General features: G+C 45.7%; 1 protein-coding gene across 1 annotated transcript; it reads right to left on the bottom strand.

Annotated features, from left to right (window-relative positions):
• Positions 1–1,297: 1,297 nt before the first annotated feature.
• On the bottom strand, positions 1,298–15,436 carry LOC104505273 (armadillo repeat protein deleted in velo-cardio-facial syndrome-like; the record flags this gene model as incomplete). Its single annotated transcript, XM_010154620.1, has 9 exons — positions 1,298–1,663; positions 3,060–3,173; positions 5,769–5,860; positions 9,713–9,766; positions 10,954–11,044; positions 11,415–11,526; positions 12,660–12,852; positions 14,199–14,349; positions 15,309–15,436. Coding segments are annotated over 8 exons (923 nt in total), but the record flags the coding sequence as incomplete, so codon positions are not given.
• Between the last annotated feature and the right edge of the window lie 2,578 nt (positions 15,437–18,014).

Below are 18,014 nucleotides of genomic sequence, written 5' to 3'. Positions count from 1 at the left end.
TTTTTTTTTACAAAACTTTTAGCTGTTTACTATTACAGTCATATTTTGGGGGAGGTGAGGTTGTAGGATATTTCCCCTTTTTAATTACAAAGGAAACAGCAGGCACTGAAAACCGGAAATGATGTTTGCAAGATTAAAAAAATGTGCTTTCCAGTGACACCGCTTTTAGGAGCTTGTTTCAAACTAGATACAGTGGCAACCAAATAAAATCAGCAAAAGTCCTCTAATGCTACTAGTGAGACATTTGCTTCCTATTCTCACCTCCTGCCTTCGCTCAACCAGTGCCTGGAGAGAATCAGCCACCCACAGTCATTCAGTGGCGCTACCAGACACCGAACACGCAGAGTGCGTCCTCCTGAGGTAAAAACTCCCTCCTACACCAAGCGGGCCGTGGCATCTCAGAGAACAGTTGCACGTGGGTGACGTTTCACACCAACCGAAATACGTCATCTCAAAACGAAACCGAAGGAACACAGAAATCGCCATGATTTTAAAGATGCCACACCCATTCCCTTTGTGGCGCTTCTCATCAGGACCGACAGCCCCAAGCAAACGTGGATCCAACAGCGATAAATTTACCATCAAATACAAGTGACAGACCCATCTAAATTTTACGCTGTGTTCAACATAAGACATCCTACAAAAAAGCTCCTATTTTCTTCCAATGCTGTTAACAGCTACGGCACAAGAAATTGTTAATCATCATCAATGCAAAACTGGTACATTTAAAATGTAAAAGCTCCTTCCTGCAATCTTTGAGGACACAAAAATGAAAAGCCAGCCAACTCCATTTCTCAGCACAGATTTCTGAACCAGGGACGCTGAAACCTTCAATAAGCTGCTTTTCAATGTGTGGAAATAAAAACAGAGCCATTACAGAATTCAGAAGGCAGAAGCATTGTACACCAGGTTATAATGGTAATGTCGCACTGTGATGGATATAGCTTACTCTAAAAGCAGATTATACAGCTTGCATCAATTTTGTCACCCACCCTCCAGTTCATTTGACCAGCGTTTAGTAGTTTTTGTTCTGCATTTTCTCCCTTCACTGAAATCCAATAAACCCACTCATCATTCCTGCACTTTTTCTGTGGAAACAATAAAGAAAACCTACACATTTTTCAAAGAACTTGAAAAAATGTTAGATTCACAGCTCAAAAGAAATCTCCCAAAACAAAACAAAAAAAAACCCGAGCCCCAAACCAGAAAAGTGTTACTATCTTCATGGCTACACCTATGGTATTATTTCAAATACTCTGCAGTTTCACTGGTGAAGCAGTCGTCTTTGCTACCACACGACCTTCACCTCTCATCCCTGGCACCATCCACACCCCGGAGTCACCTACGAACGCCGCCAGCTCGAAGCCTGGATTCTCTTTTCTTGCCTTCTTGCAGGAGAGGGAGGGAGGGGGAGGTGGTGGCTGTTTCTGGTGGGAATGTAACCGAGTTCAAAAGCAAACTGTCTGGCTGTAAGGCATGGTGCTCCGCGTTGGCAACGGCCGTCAGTTGTGTTTTCTCCCCGCATCCTCCCAGAATCTGCAGCCTGGTCAGTGATGCAGCGCCCTCCAAATCTGAATGGCAGTGGTGACTGATGAGATCCTCTGTGTCGATTCAATGTTTGTTTCTCCCCCTCAATTAAAAAAAATGTGGTTGGACTCTAGCCCTGCAAAATAAAGTCGAAACTGGTTAATTCCAGCAAGTAACACAACCTTGGTGATCTCCATCACCCAGTGGTAGGACAGTGACTGGAAATGCCAACCTATCCCCAACACAGGGGTTCCTTGAAGGGCAGGACTGTGAGGAAACAAGCTCAGACATCATTCCTCAAAGCCTGTAACCCCCCCCGGCCCCCGTCAGCCTTGGCTGCTCAGAGGATTGAGGCATGTGGGCACTACACATGTTTATCCCTGCCCTCTGGCTGGGCCAAAAAGGCTGACCACAGTGCCGACCAGCCGTGGGAAGCCGTCGGTGCCAGGGCCTGCTCCGAGGCTGCGCGGAGTAGGCGGCAGTGTTGAAAGACTGCCCTGGGCAGGTGCTTCCAGCCCGGGAACAGAGACAATCTGTAAACACTTAGCACACTTACTAGACTCTGAAATGAAGGAGGAGGGGGGGAAAAATAATCCAACGCCACACCCCAAAAACATACAAGAGTTCTCTCCCACCAATGGAAGCGTTTTCCATGTAGAATTACGGGAGCGAATGATGCTTTGGAATTCAGGCCTTAAAGGCCTATTGTCCACTCTGTGGGAAAGTTGCCCAGTGCCTTCACAACAGCCACTAAGATTTTCCTTTAGACATAGCCAGGGGCACAAAACCCGCTGTTCGAAACATGGCACCACACGTGACGAGGTGCCAGGAGGTGTAAGGGCTGGAGGGCTGTCTAGCAAGACAGCAGGAGACAGATTAGCAGTTGCAGGAGCAAGGAAAGGCCAGTGACATTACGGAGGAACTTGGCACGTGGTGAAGGCAGAGAACTAGAAAGCGACAAAAAGGCACCTCTCCCTAGCGACAGAGGGAAGAAAAAGGAATTGAGAAGTGGGAGTTGTGGGTCAATGTTTACTGTGTAACCCAAACCATCTTCCTTCCAAAGCAACTTGTGTACAGCCAGCAGCCATCCTGCAGGTGGGCACGGCTGCGTCATTCATGGGAACCTCAGGGGACATCCATAAATAGTGAAGGATATGCTTTTCCTTAAGTCTCAGGCTAATCCTTATAATGAGCACAGAGGGGAAAAAACCAGTTGGAAGCAGAACACACTATTCAAATTCATTCCCATGGCTTAGCAGCAAAGATCTCTCACATTTCAGCTGACAACCAATCATTTGCAATACTAATTTTCTGTCTGGTTATTTGACAGGTTATTTTTTAATCACACAGTGCTGTTTGATTGCATTTCATTAAGGATACACTGAATAATATAAACAGCACTTCTTTTTTTCAAATGCATTTTCATTTGTGTGAAAGGACCCAGTTAGCAGTTAGCCTTGACTTCCACAGCCATACAGATCATGCATGACACAAGTTAATCACTAGCACCAATTACCATTAAAAAGACCTACCATGCATGCAAATTAGACCCAGGAGTCAACAGGCTGGGGTTTAATGTCACCGGCATCCACCAGATTCACCGAAGCCCTGTTACTCCTGTTAATGTTTTTCCTATTTGTGTCATTCTGCAGCACAGGGTGAGGAGTTAAAGGCAAAACAGAGCGGATTAATCAAACAAAACCACCAAACAAGTCAGCTTAAAGGAGCACAAGGAAAATTAGTGGTAGAGAAAGAAACAAGGTCAGCAAAGACACAATACTGGCAAAAGCACCTGCAACAGCAAAAAGGCTGCACTCCCTGCCATCATTAGTTGCAATTCTGGTCCACTCTTGAGCCTCAGAGCCACGGTTACCAGACAGTTCCCAAGTCAGAAGACCCCACAGACAGATTTCTGTCTCACAGCACAGGGAGAAGGATAAGTAGCAGCTACTCAGCTCTGCCCACCTAAGGGCACAGCAGTGCACACCTCTGAGGTGTACAGCAGGGTGAATTCAGGCCACACTCTGTCCTTAAAACCAATGGGAAGCACCCACTACGGGCGACACATTGTTGGGGTTAAATGTCTTTTTTGCTCATCAAAGCAAAGTAGCTACTCATAGAATCATAGAATGGTTTGGGTTGGAAGGGACCTTAAAGATCATCTAGTTCCAACCCCCCTGCCATGGGCAGGGACACCTTCCACTAGACCAGGTTGCTCCAAGCCTCATCCAGCCTGGCCCTGGACACTTCCAGGGATGGGGCATCCACAGCTTCTCTGGGCAACCTGTCACAGTGCTTCACCACCCTCTCCAGGAAGAATTTCTTCCTGATATCTGATCTAAACCTCCCCACTTTCAATTTAACCCCATTCCCCCTTGTCCTGTCACTACAGGCCCTTGTAAAAAGTCCCCCCCAGCTTTCTTGTAGCCCCTTCAGGCACTGGAAGGAGCTCTAAGGTCTCCCCGGAGCCTTCTCTTCTCCAGGCTGAACAAGCCCACCTCTCTCAGCCTGTCCCCAAGGCAGAGGGGCTCCAGCCCTCTGATCATCTTCGTGGCCTCCTCTGGACCCACTCCAACTGGTCTATATCCTTCTGATATTGAGGGTTCCACAGCTGGACGCAGCACTCCAGGCGGGGTCTCACAAGAGCAGAGCAGAGGGGGAGAATCCCCTCCCTCGACTTGCTGGCCACACTTCTGATACTCACCGAACTCTGGGTGGTGCTTCAGACATACACTGGAGTTTGGGCTGCTTGATGTGATTCTGAGGGTTGTATCAAACCACTTTAATGACTTTTGAGCGGCAAAAACCACAGGCATTGGTTAATTTTTCTGCCTTATCTTATTTTCCATAGAAAGCCATTTTCTGTCAAGCTGCTATTGATCAACATTCGCATGTCACCTGGTGCATCCATTCCTCCTGCAGCCTCGCAAAACGTATCAGAACTGTGGCGAGGGAAGAAGGCGGTTCATTTAGTTGATATTGGTTGAGGCAGGGCCAGCTCTTGCCACGCCGGAGCAGGGGCACAGGCTGCATGAACTGACTCAGCTGTATCCATTCCAAAATCAAGTGAAGGAGCACAACCACCTCTACCAAAAAGCCCAGCCCTGCTGCCTTCCAGAGGGCACAGCTACATCCAGCACTGGCAGATTGAAAAGGGTGATCTGTGCTTAAACAGTCCAGCTGGATTGAAGCCATTCCCCAGGGTAGACCTTCACAAAAAGGCAGGGCAGCAGGAAGTGCAGGACCAGGCAGGTTAATACCGGCAAACTGATGCAGCAGGACACATTCCTAATTCATGACCTATGGAAAGATTTTTCTCCCAATCACATTTTTATTCCCCTTGTTCAGTAACAGTGGGTTTTCCTTTCAACTGACTGAAGTTTAATTGTTTCCACTGAACATGAATCCCCTGGATTTTCTCATACTATCAGCAATGTGCTGAAGGTTATGAAGAACAGCCTTCTGCAGGCTAACAACAGTTTCCTACTACTGACTCTGTTTTCACTGAATCTTCCTCTTCCTCCCTTGCCTCCTTGGAATTATGTCCCCAGGGGAAGACACAAGTTCTGAGGCCAAGCAGACTGATGGTCACAGCACTTAGTGACTTCTTAAAAGGCCCACTGAAAAGGTGTAGCAATGCAACAGAAATTACACAGAGCCCACTGCGCCACATTTGCACACAACCCACAATACAAAAAGCTTGGTGAAGGGTTTTTTTTAAACTCAGAAAGCTGTCTAAATTTGTTTCTGGAAGGCACATGCATAACTCCATGTGTCTCCTTCCTTCCATCTCCTTGGCCCATGCCCATAGTCCAGCACCAGGAGTGCAAACAAGTGCGGTGGAAATGAAGACCGTCGCCACGGTGCTGTACGGACACACAAGCTCACACCTGCTTCTCGCCGTGAAACCATAAAGCAGCGTGACAGTCTGAAGTGACCATCCTCAGATCAAAGCCCAAGCACACACAGCTAGGGATGAGGGTGACAGAACACTTCCTATTTTTACCACCTCATCCATTCCCAAGAATACGGCGATTGCCTGCATTTGCTCCTAGGCTGGCAAGCAGCGTTTTGTTTTTATTTCTAGTTGGCCAAGTGCCAAGTTACAAAATGGTGCCTTTATCTCAAAAAAAGCCCTTTACAGCCCCCTGGCGAGTCACTGCCCTGTACTTCTTGCTGAGGATACCAGGCTTCCTTTCTTAAAGGCACTAACTAGCCTTCAGCAGTAAGAGGAAGCTCACTTTTAAAGGTTCTTTCTCCGAGGCATCCCCTGTGTTATCACTGGTCTTGTATTTGCGCTCTTTGTCCCGGTGATCGATGGTGGAGTACCCATCTGAGGAGAAATAACATGACAGTCAGGCATGAAGCACAAATAAGAGCAGAAACAGAGCTGATGCAAGCAGAATTCTTCAGCAAAGAAACAGGAAAATAAACCACCAACCCAAAGACGCTGGGAGCCAGCTTTTCACATGCACTCCTGCGCTGAAATTTCATTTTTACCAGCTTAAAACAAAACAGAAAAGCCCTCTTTTTATGTCACTGCCAGGTGCTGGCACTCATTAGCAAGCAGCACTGTTTTCATCCCAGCCTGCTGCACTTTTCAGTGCGCCCAAGGAAAGCAGCAAGTTGTCATCTTGCGCCCTGTGGCTAATGAGCTCCAAATTCAGCCCAAAACTTGTACTCCTTGCTTAGCAGCCTGATAAATTGGCTGTGTTCATTCTCTGAATGCTCTGCATGTTCCCACTGTTCCTGAGCCTGACTACTAGCAGGACACGACAATAATTTGGAAGAGTCTCCCCTTCAGAGCACTGAGAAAGCGGGGCTGTCAAGTTGGAAGGAATCGTGATGCACACCCTGCAGTGCCTGGGCTTTCATCTCCGGGTGGCACCTGTTGGTGCTTTTTCCCCCGACTAGTAAGAAACAACACGAAAGCGTGATGAACACAAGGAAAAGTGGGCGAGGGTTTTATTAAAAAAAGGCTCTAATTATTTCCGAACCTTTGCTGCGAATCGTTGTCAGCCAATGCAAATCCTAATTTATTTTCCTGATGCATCAGCTTTCCCTCGTTACCAGTGACAAATAGATCCTCTCCCGCTCTGCTCTGCCAGGACTGTAACATGGCGTAAACGACACTCAAATTTATAGCTCCCTGTAGGCTTTTGTTTTCCCCAATATAACTGAGGGATCATTAACGTTTCCATGTCCTGACAAACTGGGTTCTTTGAATGCCACGAAAAGGTTTTACATGAACTACCAAAACGCTCCTCTCCTGGTTTATTACCTGCCCGCAACAGGTCACAAAGAAAAAGTCAGTCATCGTTTTTTGTGGGCTTCCCATGGCATAAAGGGGCACTGTTTGCCCATGTGACAAAAGCACATGCAGCTAGGGTGACCTGTACCGAACAGTCGCAGACCCCTGAATGATGTACAGGCTGCCCACAGCCAGGTTAGGCTCAAAAAAAGCTGTATTTTCCCTGTGCATCTCAGAAGCACACCCAGCCCTGCAACAAGCACCTGAAGTAGCGTGTATTTATGGCATTGTGGATAGCAGCAGATTATTTAATCACACTGCCTAAAAATAACGAAAGGATTTTGGAGCTATACATGTGCTACACAGATCTTAAAGCACAAAAATAATTGCTACACTGAGCTTTACTTACAATTACTTGTTGACAATGAACATGCCCAACATTCTTGGCTATTCCTTTCAAACATAAAAGAACAACACTAAGGCCTACCAGCTGCACCCAGCCAGCATTTGTGGAGGAACGCGTGACCAGTAATTCTCTTTCAAATGACAGGCATGAGTACTGCTAGGAAGTCGTATCCTAATCTAAAGGTTCATCATTTATTCAGGAGTAAACAGCTCACACAGGTGTATATTTAAATGATGGAAGCATGTTTACTCCCCCCCAAAAAAATCAAACTCAAAACAGTCGAGTGGTAGCTTTTTATAATCTATTAATTATACTCACAAAGATGTAACGGATCACTCTGCATTTTTGTAGTGCCATCATCATGGATGATCCACAAGTATTTTTAACTGAATTGCCAAGATACAAAGGAAACCTTTAACCCACACCCAGAAAGCAACAGCTACTAAGTGAAGTATGGCAGCTGTGATACTTCCCAGGGAGCAGGGTCAACAGTAAGGACTGTAACCACAAAAAATTAAAAGCACAACAGATCTTTAATGCTGCTATAAAAATTAACACCCCCCCCAACACACACTTAGCCAGGGCAGCAGCAACAGGGAGATCAAGCTTTTGCACGTCTGTCAACCAAGAACAGTCAAGAACTTCATATTCTTCCTAAGTTCCAACATGTTTTGCAAGTCATGCTGCCAGCCCACCGTTGTGTGGTCTGCATGCTAACGGCGCCGCGCACATCGGCACTAATGGATTATGTGTTTCTAAAACCCACACGCTGTGCTATGACTCCGTCAAGATAAGCAGCAGCAGAGATAGGCAGCTCATGATTTGACCTAATAAAATGAGAAATATCTTGAAGGAAGCTGCATCAGAGAAGTAATACCTCAGTGCCCCAAGGATCACAGCTCTTGAAAGGCATCAGAAAGCACTGCTGCTCCTAGGTTTCAGATTCGTTCTAAAAAGTGATCAGAACTAACTGTTTCTGTGGCATAAAGGAGGCCTGCACAGACCTTGCAGCTCCGAGGTATAAGTGCGTTATTCTGAGTTAATACAATCCAACGTACAGACAGAAGATATACTGGTCGATAGGAGCATGTCCCATTCTTGCCTTGTTTATTCCTCTCTCAACTTTCTGTTTTCAGCTCCAGAATACAACAGACCACAGTGAAGTCAGAAATCAGAAAACACAATCTAGAGCAGCTCTTCGTGTAAGTATGCCCATCAGACAAAAAACAGGGGGCATTTGGAAGAGCCTGAAAGAAAGAGATGCACACAGATATTATTCTAGTTCCTTGGAATTAAGAATAGTGAACTGGATAAATTAATCCAGTCTCTTCTCAGCTGACCTCTGAAAAAGCACAGAGTTTTGTAGTTGTGTTGGGAGTTAAAAAGCAGCCGAGTTGGGGTCAGGAAAACTTGATAGGTTTCATCTTCTCATAGCAATAAAGAGAACAGAATGACCCAGAAACTCCGCCTGATGCTGTACATAGGCTGTTAATTTGCATTTCATTTTGTACTCAGAGCTGTACCAGTAACTCCTGAAAGCATAAGGCAACAATTAATATCGAGGCCATAAACAATCAGCACTGCCCAGTCTGCAGCACCTGCCAGCACACGGCCATCCTGCCCGGCCACCTTTCCCGAGGATGCTTCCTTCCGTTGGGAGAACAAGCGTTTCAGGGTTCCCTTCGGCAAAATACACAAGGGCAGGTGATTCATGGCAGGTGGCATCTCATTTTTCTAAGAATACGCAGGGTAATATATAACTGCTATTTTAACTTCTGAGCGTGCCTGGCTTTCAGCTGTGGTTCTAACTTGCTATTTTTGTTCAGCACAATCACAAAGAGCACTTTATCAAACTCTTTCATCTGGAGGCATTAATATAGGTATTTAAATAAAAAAAACATCAACTGGAAGTAGTAAATTCCCAAGAGACCACAGAGCACCTTTATCCACCTCAGTCACGAGAAACCACCTCTACACGTCTTCCACTACAGAGCGTATCAATCTCGAAGCACTCCACTGACAGCAGGTGGCTGTTCTCCGTCTACGGGAACAGCCGAGCTCAGCTAGACACAAGTGAATGAAAAGTGGAGCCAGGAATATCATACACACTAACTTACTTCTGGTGTTCCCTACAGAAAACACAGGCAGAACAGATTCAAACACGGGCATTACACTGAAGTAAATTTTCAGCTCCTTTTTCCTTCTGAATCCCCAGACTTCCTGATCTGTAGTGGGGGATGCAACCTCCAGGGCCAGAGACCGGAACGAAAGCCAGACCAGTCTATCTCCAGTATATGCTCGATGCAGTGGAGAGGTTGGTGTGCACACACTACGTGTATTTAAAAGATGAAAAAAAGACGGGGGGAGGAGGGAAGACACTGACCAATCTTTTGTAAGGTAATGTTCTGTTTTTAAATGTCAGCTTTATCCATCTGAAATAATATCTCCTGGAGAAACAGCTGAACTTTGCGGTGAGTGACAGTGTGCTCTATTGAAACGGACAGAGTTTGATCTATGACGGAGTTTACCTGGGCCAAGTTCATCCATAGGTATCATATCACGACTCCCAGCCTTCTCGTTATCTATAAAAGAGAAACATTGAAACGACTTGCGTTACGTCCGCTTTTCTCAAAACCTGGTAGTTTTAAATTAGTCACAGGACCAGAGAGATCCATAAAGTACTGAATGCAGAGACTATTCTAAAAAACCCCAAACTATTCAACCGTTACCCATTCAGAAAGGGAAGTTGGATTTAAGCTCTCCAGAGAGCTCATGTAATCCTTACATTTTCTGCTCTGGCACTGTAATGCACAACTCCCTCTCTCCAAGGGATAACAGAAACAGCAATTCTGCCTCGTGCTACCTACTGCTATTAACAAGCTCCTCTCTCTGCTCTCCAGAACAGAGGAGAAAGGAAGTAAGGGTGCAGCTTCCCGTGGCACACAATCCAACCAAGCGGCCTGCTGAGCCAACAGAAAACTAACCCACAAGGAAAACAGAGTTTGTTGTCAGAGCAGCAACCCGACCCAAGTCATCCTCTGCCCGCATAACCTGCCAGGTTTGATCAAAGACAGGAAGGTGGAAACGGGCAGGGCAGCATGGGGCTGTCTTTTCTGGGGTAATCTGCAGTTCAACCAGGTGAAGTGCAACATGGCAAACTGTGGCGGGAGACTAAAGGTTTCTGAAAAGGAATTGAGAAGTCTGAGCGCTGGAAACTAGAACGAGATTCAGAGACAAAGCCATCGCCGTGGAACGAAAGCTGGAGCTAACCAGTGTTGGTGTGGCTCCATCAGGCCTCACAGAAAAGCACTGACAGGTTGCGGCAGGGTTTGGATAAACCCATCTCCTGAAAACAAGGGCACATTAGAGGAAGAAGCAGTGCCGAAACAGGCGTGTTTATTTAGAAAGGAACAGACTCCAGTGCTGAGCAGGGGTACGGCCAAGCCCACCGCCTGGCTGAAGGCGAGATTTGACAAGACACTGTCAAACAAGGCTGTTCTCCTCTTTCCAAGTGCCACTCCAAACTCTCCCAGGAAGATTCAACTGATTATGCTGTGCACAAGCTGAGAAAACATCCGTAGTGTACGCTTCACAAGGGAAGGAATAGTATCCATATCCAGCTAATTGATCATTTTGGGACCGTGGAGTGAAAACCACCAGACAAATAACACACTTTTACCCCTTCCCCCCGCCGGTAACACAGATGCAGCAAACCCAGAAATTAAACAAGCAAAGCACAACAGAAAAAGCGATGAAGAGCAGAACTGACCTTGACTTTTATCCACCAGAGGCAAAGTGCTGTCGTCATAGCCAGACCTGCCAGCAGCGCCTTTGGAACCCTTTGGAGTTGCCGAAACAGACTAGGAGACAGAAATCACATAAATACGAAATTGCTACTTGGGGAAGTTGAACAAGAAAATAAACAAACCAACAGTACGGAGACATTACGGTGTGCTGCTAAGCCCCCTTCTGTTGGCAATAAGGCACTGGAATATTTTTATTTTCATACAGATTTGGTGGTGGAATTTTATTCCTGTTATCTAAATGGCAGCATTGTTGGCCTTCCAGAGAGCTGGCCTGGAAAAGGAGCAAAACCTCTTCCCAAGGGAAGATGAGGAGGCTTGTACGTCAAGAACGGGTGGCTGCCCTACACTGCTAGATGGAATGTTTCAAACGAGACAACTCAGAATGGGTATTTCCATAACTGAATCCAAGACCCAGCACCTTTACCTGGAAGTGCGATTTGTTCCATCCATCCTTCTGCAGGGCATTTCGTAGTTCTTTATAGCTCCAGATCATCTGAAGAACGTGAGATGCTGCTTTTGTTTCTCTGGGAGACTGACTGCTTTGCAAGATAAAATGAGAGCTTAAGTATCAAGCAATGGGAGACTATTCCTCTGCTGACCTCTGCGCCAAAACAATATCCAGGAGATACCTAGTATTCTACGCGGCTATTCTTTGAACCTAGAAGCTACAGGATACATATGAAACCATTCTGTGACTTCTTCATATCTAGAGGTATTTGCTGACAAAACCAAAAAAATCCAGAAGTTGTAAATTGTGCAGACTTCTGGGTTTTCACTTGTAATCCTGGGCAAGCGCCAAGGCCAGGGTGACCCATTCGTCTTGTAGCTGTCATTAATAAAAAAATCAGGTAAGATTCCATCCTGCCTGGATTTATATAGGAAAAAAACCCCTAAGTTCTAAGTCACTTTTCAAACCTTCACCCCATCTTACGTGTATTCCTCACAATTCAATGAAGTTGCTTTACGGTTTAGAGTAACTTCCAAAGCAATTTGAGTCAGGAAAAAATAAGCTATTTTAAACAGAAAAAGCAATTTTATCAATTCCTTACTAAGTCAGTACACAAGCACCCTCTTGGTTAGCTCTTGTATTTCATAACAATGTGACCCAACAAAGTCTTCAGCTGCTCTCCCGAAAGTCTGCTGAACACACACCTCCAGCATCCGACTGGGTGAACTGTACGAAACCAACTTTCCTCTAAAGCAGCCAGAAGTGTTTTTAAGAGAACTGCAGAGTGAAAATTTGTCACTTCACATTACCACCACCAGCCCTTCAGCCAGAACGATTACTGCACATCATTAACTGTTTTACTTCAAGAGATTCCGTCACTGGCATTCCAGGAATGGAATTGCAGCCACAGGAAAAAGGCCTCTCACACTAAAAATAAACATCACTGTTTCACTGCAAATGATGTCTGCTAGATGCATACGTGGTGCTAAGATGTGTCTGACAAGGAGAGAGCATGTCCTGACATGACTGAAGTGACTACTAATTAACTTTTTTTAAATATCAAGTAAACCTATTAAAGGTGCTGTTTCTACTGCACATATATTAATTGCTCGGAAAGGTTAGGATGCTTGAAAGCGTTCACAAAGCAAAAGCTGTTGTTCATAGTGACATTTTCCTGTTTGCAGTGAGTTCTTATCCATTTTGTTTTCAACTATCACTTACCTTGACTTGCTGATAGCTACCAGCTTCTGAATGCCCTGTGTCTGGATCAGAGACCTTGCATTTTCTGAGCTGTCAGTAATGATTTCATGGATGGTATTCAACACCGCAACCACGGTATCCTCTTCCAGGTTCTTTGCAGATCTCTGCTGCCTGCTGGGCAAATTTCTTACCAGCTCACCCATGGCATAACTACCTAGATAAGGGGAAGAGATAGGATTAGCCAGCCCTAATAACAATTTCAGCTTCCCATCCTCAGTGATAAAACTCAGGAGTGCTCACCAGGTCAAAAAATAAAAACTTTATAGCGCATGTGTTTTGAACCTAAAGACTGTAACTTAGCAGCTTATTTATCATTCATTATTTCAAGGTGATTGAGAGTTGATGCCCAAGACAAACTCCTTCATCATGAGCGCTAAAAGGTATTGAGGAAGGGAAAAAAAAGCAACCTTTATTGGGAATTTTACAGCCAGCATCTATCATACTTTGCAACGCCTGAGGGAAAAAGCATCCAGTAGCTGCTGCTAATGCCACATATTCATGCTAATACACGCGCACGGCTTACTCAAAAAGCCTTGTAATAGGCCTTCTGGGGCAAGGTGCGCAGCCATGCATTGATTAACCTTCCCCCAGCAAAGGTAAGAATATCTCCTCCTGGGTGCAGTTGGCCTTCACAATGTGTAGTGCTGGAGGAAAAAAACCAGGGAGTCAGGAGTTTATCACTTCCAGATGTCTGTCTGTACCATTTGCCTGGCTACACCTCTGAACTATTAAAAACAGAACCTGACGTATTAAGGCAGAATCCCCCCCTGCCATTTGTTAGTATCAGATTGGATGACAGCTCTAAACATGTGACCAGTATTTCCTGGCCTGACGAGGCTGTATTTTAAACAAATATATCACTTCAATACAGAGGCATCCAGAGGAAAACTCAACGTACAGCTGAACTTCCAAGTGAATGATTATTTACCCCCTCGGACAGGAGCTAGCGAGCCCCGCTGAAGAACTAAGCTAAAGATGAGTCAGTTGTCTGGTGTCCAGCTTCTACAAGTGACTAGCACAGAAAAGGATGAGAAGGGAGGAGGAAGTGAAAACACAGGGATAACTTGAGAGCCCACTTCAGCTCAGCATGCCAAGGGTAAGACCCCCACTGATCCAAACAGCAGACCTAAGGAGCAACATGTCTGCAACCACCGTGTGCGAGCAGGAGCACCCGTGCCCTGTCAGCCAGGGCTAAGGAAGAGGCAAGAACACTCTTCACCCACCCAGTGCTCTGCACACCTACGCACACTCCCCTCTCCTGCAAAGCCCTACATCTGGTTTTACTCCTGGGTTAGAGATTTCCCTCAACTGATGGCTGTTTTGAACGGGCTGGAAATACATCCCGAGGTGACAGCCCTCCAGCCTGGTGGTGACAGGGCAACCTTACACAGTGTGGATGGAACTGCACACAAAAAGGAATCCCCAGCACAAGTGACAGCAAATGTGAGGTCTCCCAAGGGTATCCAAGATCCCAGCCTGGTTAGAAAGTTCAGAAGATACCTATAAGATCTTTATTGCGACGATCCATGGAAAGGTTTCTCAGGGCAATTGACACAGCCCTCACAACCTTGTCAGAGTCGGACTGGAGCAGCTCCACAAGCACCGGTAAGCCTCTCTCCTTCCGCACTGTTGCACGGATGTACGTGGACCACTGATCAGAACACAGAAGGGAAAAGAAACAACACGAAGTACTGTGAGTTCACATACCTGCCCTGTCCTTGCCCCTGGCATTTCTTTCAGCGCTGTGATTAATTTTTTTTCCCTGCAAAGACTAGTTAGGTTGGGTGTGCTGATGCAGCTCTAACTTAACCCATCATTCAAGTTCATCAAGCACCAAGGAAGAAAGGGTGTAGAAGTTCATCCTAGCTTAGCTTAGCAAGGTGCTGGGGAAAGAGAACAGAAATAGAAGGATGGAGCATCACCTACCAGCATCTGTTCTGTACACACCTCTGTGTGAAAACACATCCCTCTGGATTAGGAAAAAGAGGTCATTTTGAGGGAGCAGTAAAGCATCCAAAGCATCTGTTGTCCTCCCCCACCTCCAACTTCATGCTTTTATTCAGTTTCATGACAAATTTTAAAATAAACTGCACTCAAGGCAGCTGTGAAACACCACCCTGCTGATCTCCAGCTGCTGATCAGTCCCACTTCACCATGCACTTCCAGAAGTGATGAGGCGCACCTTTGACAGAACTGCCTGCTTAGTGCTCGGGGTGCTTCAGAGAAGGTATCAGAGGACAATCTGGAGTGCAGTTTCCTGAGCAATCTGACAATCAATGAATTAAGTATCCAGGACATTTAAACACCTAACAACAGGCTTTCCTGAATGGACAAAGCAATGGCTAAGTGGTTTAAGCAGTAAAACCTGCTCATGGTTAAATAGTCACGAGCTCAGTGACACTTCCACTATGTAAACACCATCTGTCCAGAAGCTGCGAAACATCTTAAGTGGGCAAATAAGAGAGAAACAATTTCTGTGGAGTTCCCACCTCCTTCCTTTTTAAAGGAGATGTAAATGCACAAAGTGACAGCACACTTATAATGGGACACAGCTTTGTTCTTTACTTACACAAAGGAAACGAAAAAGGCTAGAGAGAAGGCTGCACTCACCATCCAGTTACCAGCACTGAGGTTCTGCAATGCCCCTGCTGCAGCTTCCAGAGTGTTGAAGTTCTGACTTTCGGTGAGGATGGAGAGGTACAGTCGGACCACATCTGGCTGGTACAGTAATTCAAAGCCTGCAGGTGGAGGAAGAGGAGAATAGAAGCAAGAGAAGGCAATGCATGAATAAACTTGTAACACACCTTCAGCTAATCACATATGAGAACAGTCAAGAGAAAGCTATGCCACAGAAAGAAGGGCTTTTGCCACACCCACATTTTATCCACAGTTGTTGAAAACGGTGCACACAGAAACTTGTGCTGAGGACATTCACTTGGGCTGCAAGTCCCCTTTGCTTGTCTTCAGGTTGTCAATTCTTTCTGAAATCTGTACTACGCTATATCCTGCCTAGCAGGATGAGGATACGTGTGGAATAACTAGGGGACAAGAGACAATTTTTGTCTGCAACAGTTCTTACTTTGCATCTCTAGATGGGGTTGCAAATTCCCCTTGCACTCCAGTGTCCAGTTAAATCTAGCCCGGTACCTTTACAGACACAACAGGGGCAAAGAGAGCAAGCTACAAACCTGTATCAGCCACACACCTCGGTGACAAAAGGAAGGTGCAAGATGGCAAAATGACCAGAATGCCCAGTCGGCAGGGGCAGGGAGAAACGCTGACTCCCGTTCCAGTATCGGGTAAAGAAATACCCCAGCACCGTACCGCACTGGGAGACTGCGACAGACACATACGTTAACTAATATCCCCAGAGTGCCTGTATCAGCTTTGCAGTTTGAGCACGACAGGAACGAGAACTATTCCCAGCTCTGCCACGGATGTGCTCTGGCGATGCTGAGAACTGAGAGTAGCATCCTGTCTTCACTTCCTCATCCATAGGATTAGGATTTATCCATCTACCCACATTAAAAAGGGGGTCTTAGGCAAGAACTCCACCACTCCAAGTTATTACATATTTTGAAGCAATTTTTATCTATCCTTCTTCACAAAGCATGGCATGACACACTGCGTCACTGCGGGAAGACTATGCAGGCATCCAGTTAAAGGACCTGCTAGACAAACCCAGTCTCAAAGATCACGGTGCTGTTCAGATTATGTGAACAAAATCCTAAATCCGCTGAAGCGCTTTGGTGAGCGTAGGAAGGCGCAAGCAACCTGTGGTCAGCAGACTCATCTGCAGCCACTGCAACCAGAAGATATTTCTTGGTTGGTGACTTTTAGGGTGTTTTCATTTTTTTACCTAGGAAAGGCTTTCTGGAAAAACATGACATGAAAGAAAGCATATAGGTGTGAACGACCTTGGCAAAAAGGAAGTTTGAAGCTTTTTTTGCGCAGAATGGGGTTTTTTTATTTGTACACATGAAAAGAATGTTTTTCGCATAACAAGATGCTGTCCTAGAAGTGTAGCATAATAATTCAAAGCAAGTTTTCCACCAGCAAGACAGGAAATCTACAAACACAAATCACTCCCTCTTCAGTACTTTCTCTTCAAAATCACCCATCTCTCATATACATATTTCTCAGCACATATCACAGATTATCGTATTTCAGGTGTCTCAGATCAAACCTAGAAGCAAGAAAACGGAACAGTGCTAGTCTATCAAGTGGATATCCTGTACTTTTTTCCTTTTAAAATTCTGTAGCTAAAGGCTTTTTGAAATTAAAGCCTTACTTTTCAAATTAACTGTTTCTCTGTATTTTTCACACCAGTTATTGCTGTGGGACTATAGGAGTCAAGATCTCAGAACTCAATACTTGAAATCTTGTACAACGCTACCCGTAAACACAGGCCATGTCAACCCCCTGGACATACAGCGGGTTATTTGTCTAACTGACGGCAAGAAAACACACTTCTTCAGCCAAGGGCTGCTTTGCTCCATACCAAAAAAAACCTGATTGATGCACGAGGATCCATGAGCCAGCACACGGGAGCTCATGCACTTTTTCCCTGCTCAGCTTCCCACACACACCCCAGCACGCCCGCATTCTTCTCCAATGTCTGGGTAGTTAACCTGCTCACGCCTGCGCCTGGTTTAATGCCACCACTTGCTCGCTACATGACACCCTACAGCTATGTGCAAGCCACAACAGATGGCAATCCCCAAAGGCATCCTGCCAATCCATACCACTTACTTTCCTCTTCTCCGGTGTCCTCTCCTTGCGTTGGGATCATTGCCCTCTATACTGAATGCTGAGAAAAACTGTAGTTACTCAATACGTGAAGCATGAAGAGCTGTATAGCTTCCCTCCATTCCCTGAATAAGTTTGTGATTATCTGTCTCCAACATGACCTTCAGATCACCTTTTTCTCTGCCACTTCACAAGGTGAATTGGCAATCTCAGAACTCCTCAAGAAAAAACACCACTGCCTGGTAAGTGTGCAGTATTCCGTTCCTGAACACTAATACTTCAAAAATCTCTACAGCTTACTGGAATTTTGTCACCGTTACCTTTTAAGGAAGCTTTGCTGAAATGTAAAACAGACTGAAGAAGGGCTGAAGGCAGGTTCACTAACAGACACTATTCACGCACCACATTTACGGCTCGGACTTGCCTGTGGCTAAGGGGTACGCAATCCTCCAGCCGGTCTTCTCTGATGGCTTTGTTTCAAAGTGCCCAGGCACAGTGTCAGCAGCACACTTGGAGACAGCCCCACACGTCCACCCCCTCCTGTATTATTATCCTCTTTGGCTGGAC

The sequence above is a fragment of the Eurypyga helias genome, unplaced genomic scaffold (assembly GCF_000690775.1).
Source record: "Eurypyga helias isolate BGI_N326 unplaced genomic scaffold, ASM69077v1 scaffold41026, whole genome shotgun sequence".
NCBI lineage: Eukaryota > Metazoa > Chordata > Aves > Eurypygiformes > Eurypygidae > Eurypyga > Eurypyga helias.
This window is presented reverse-complemented; position numbering and strand designations above follow the sequence as displayed.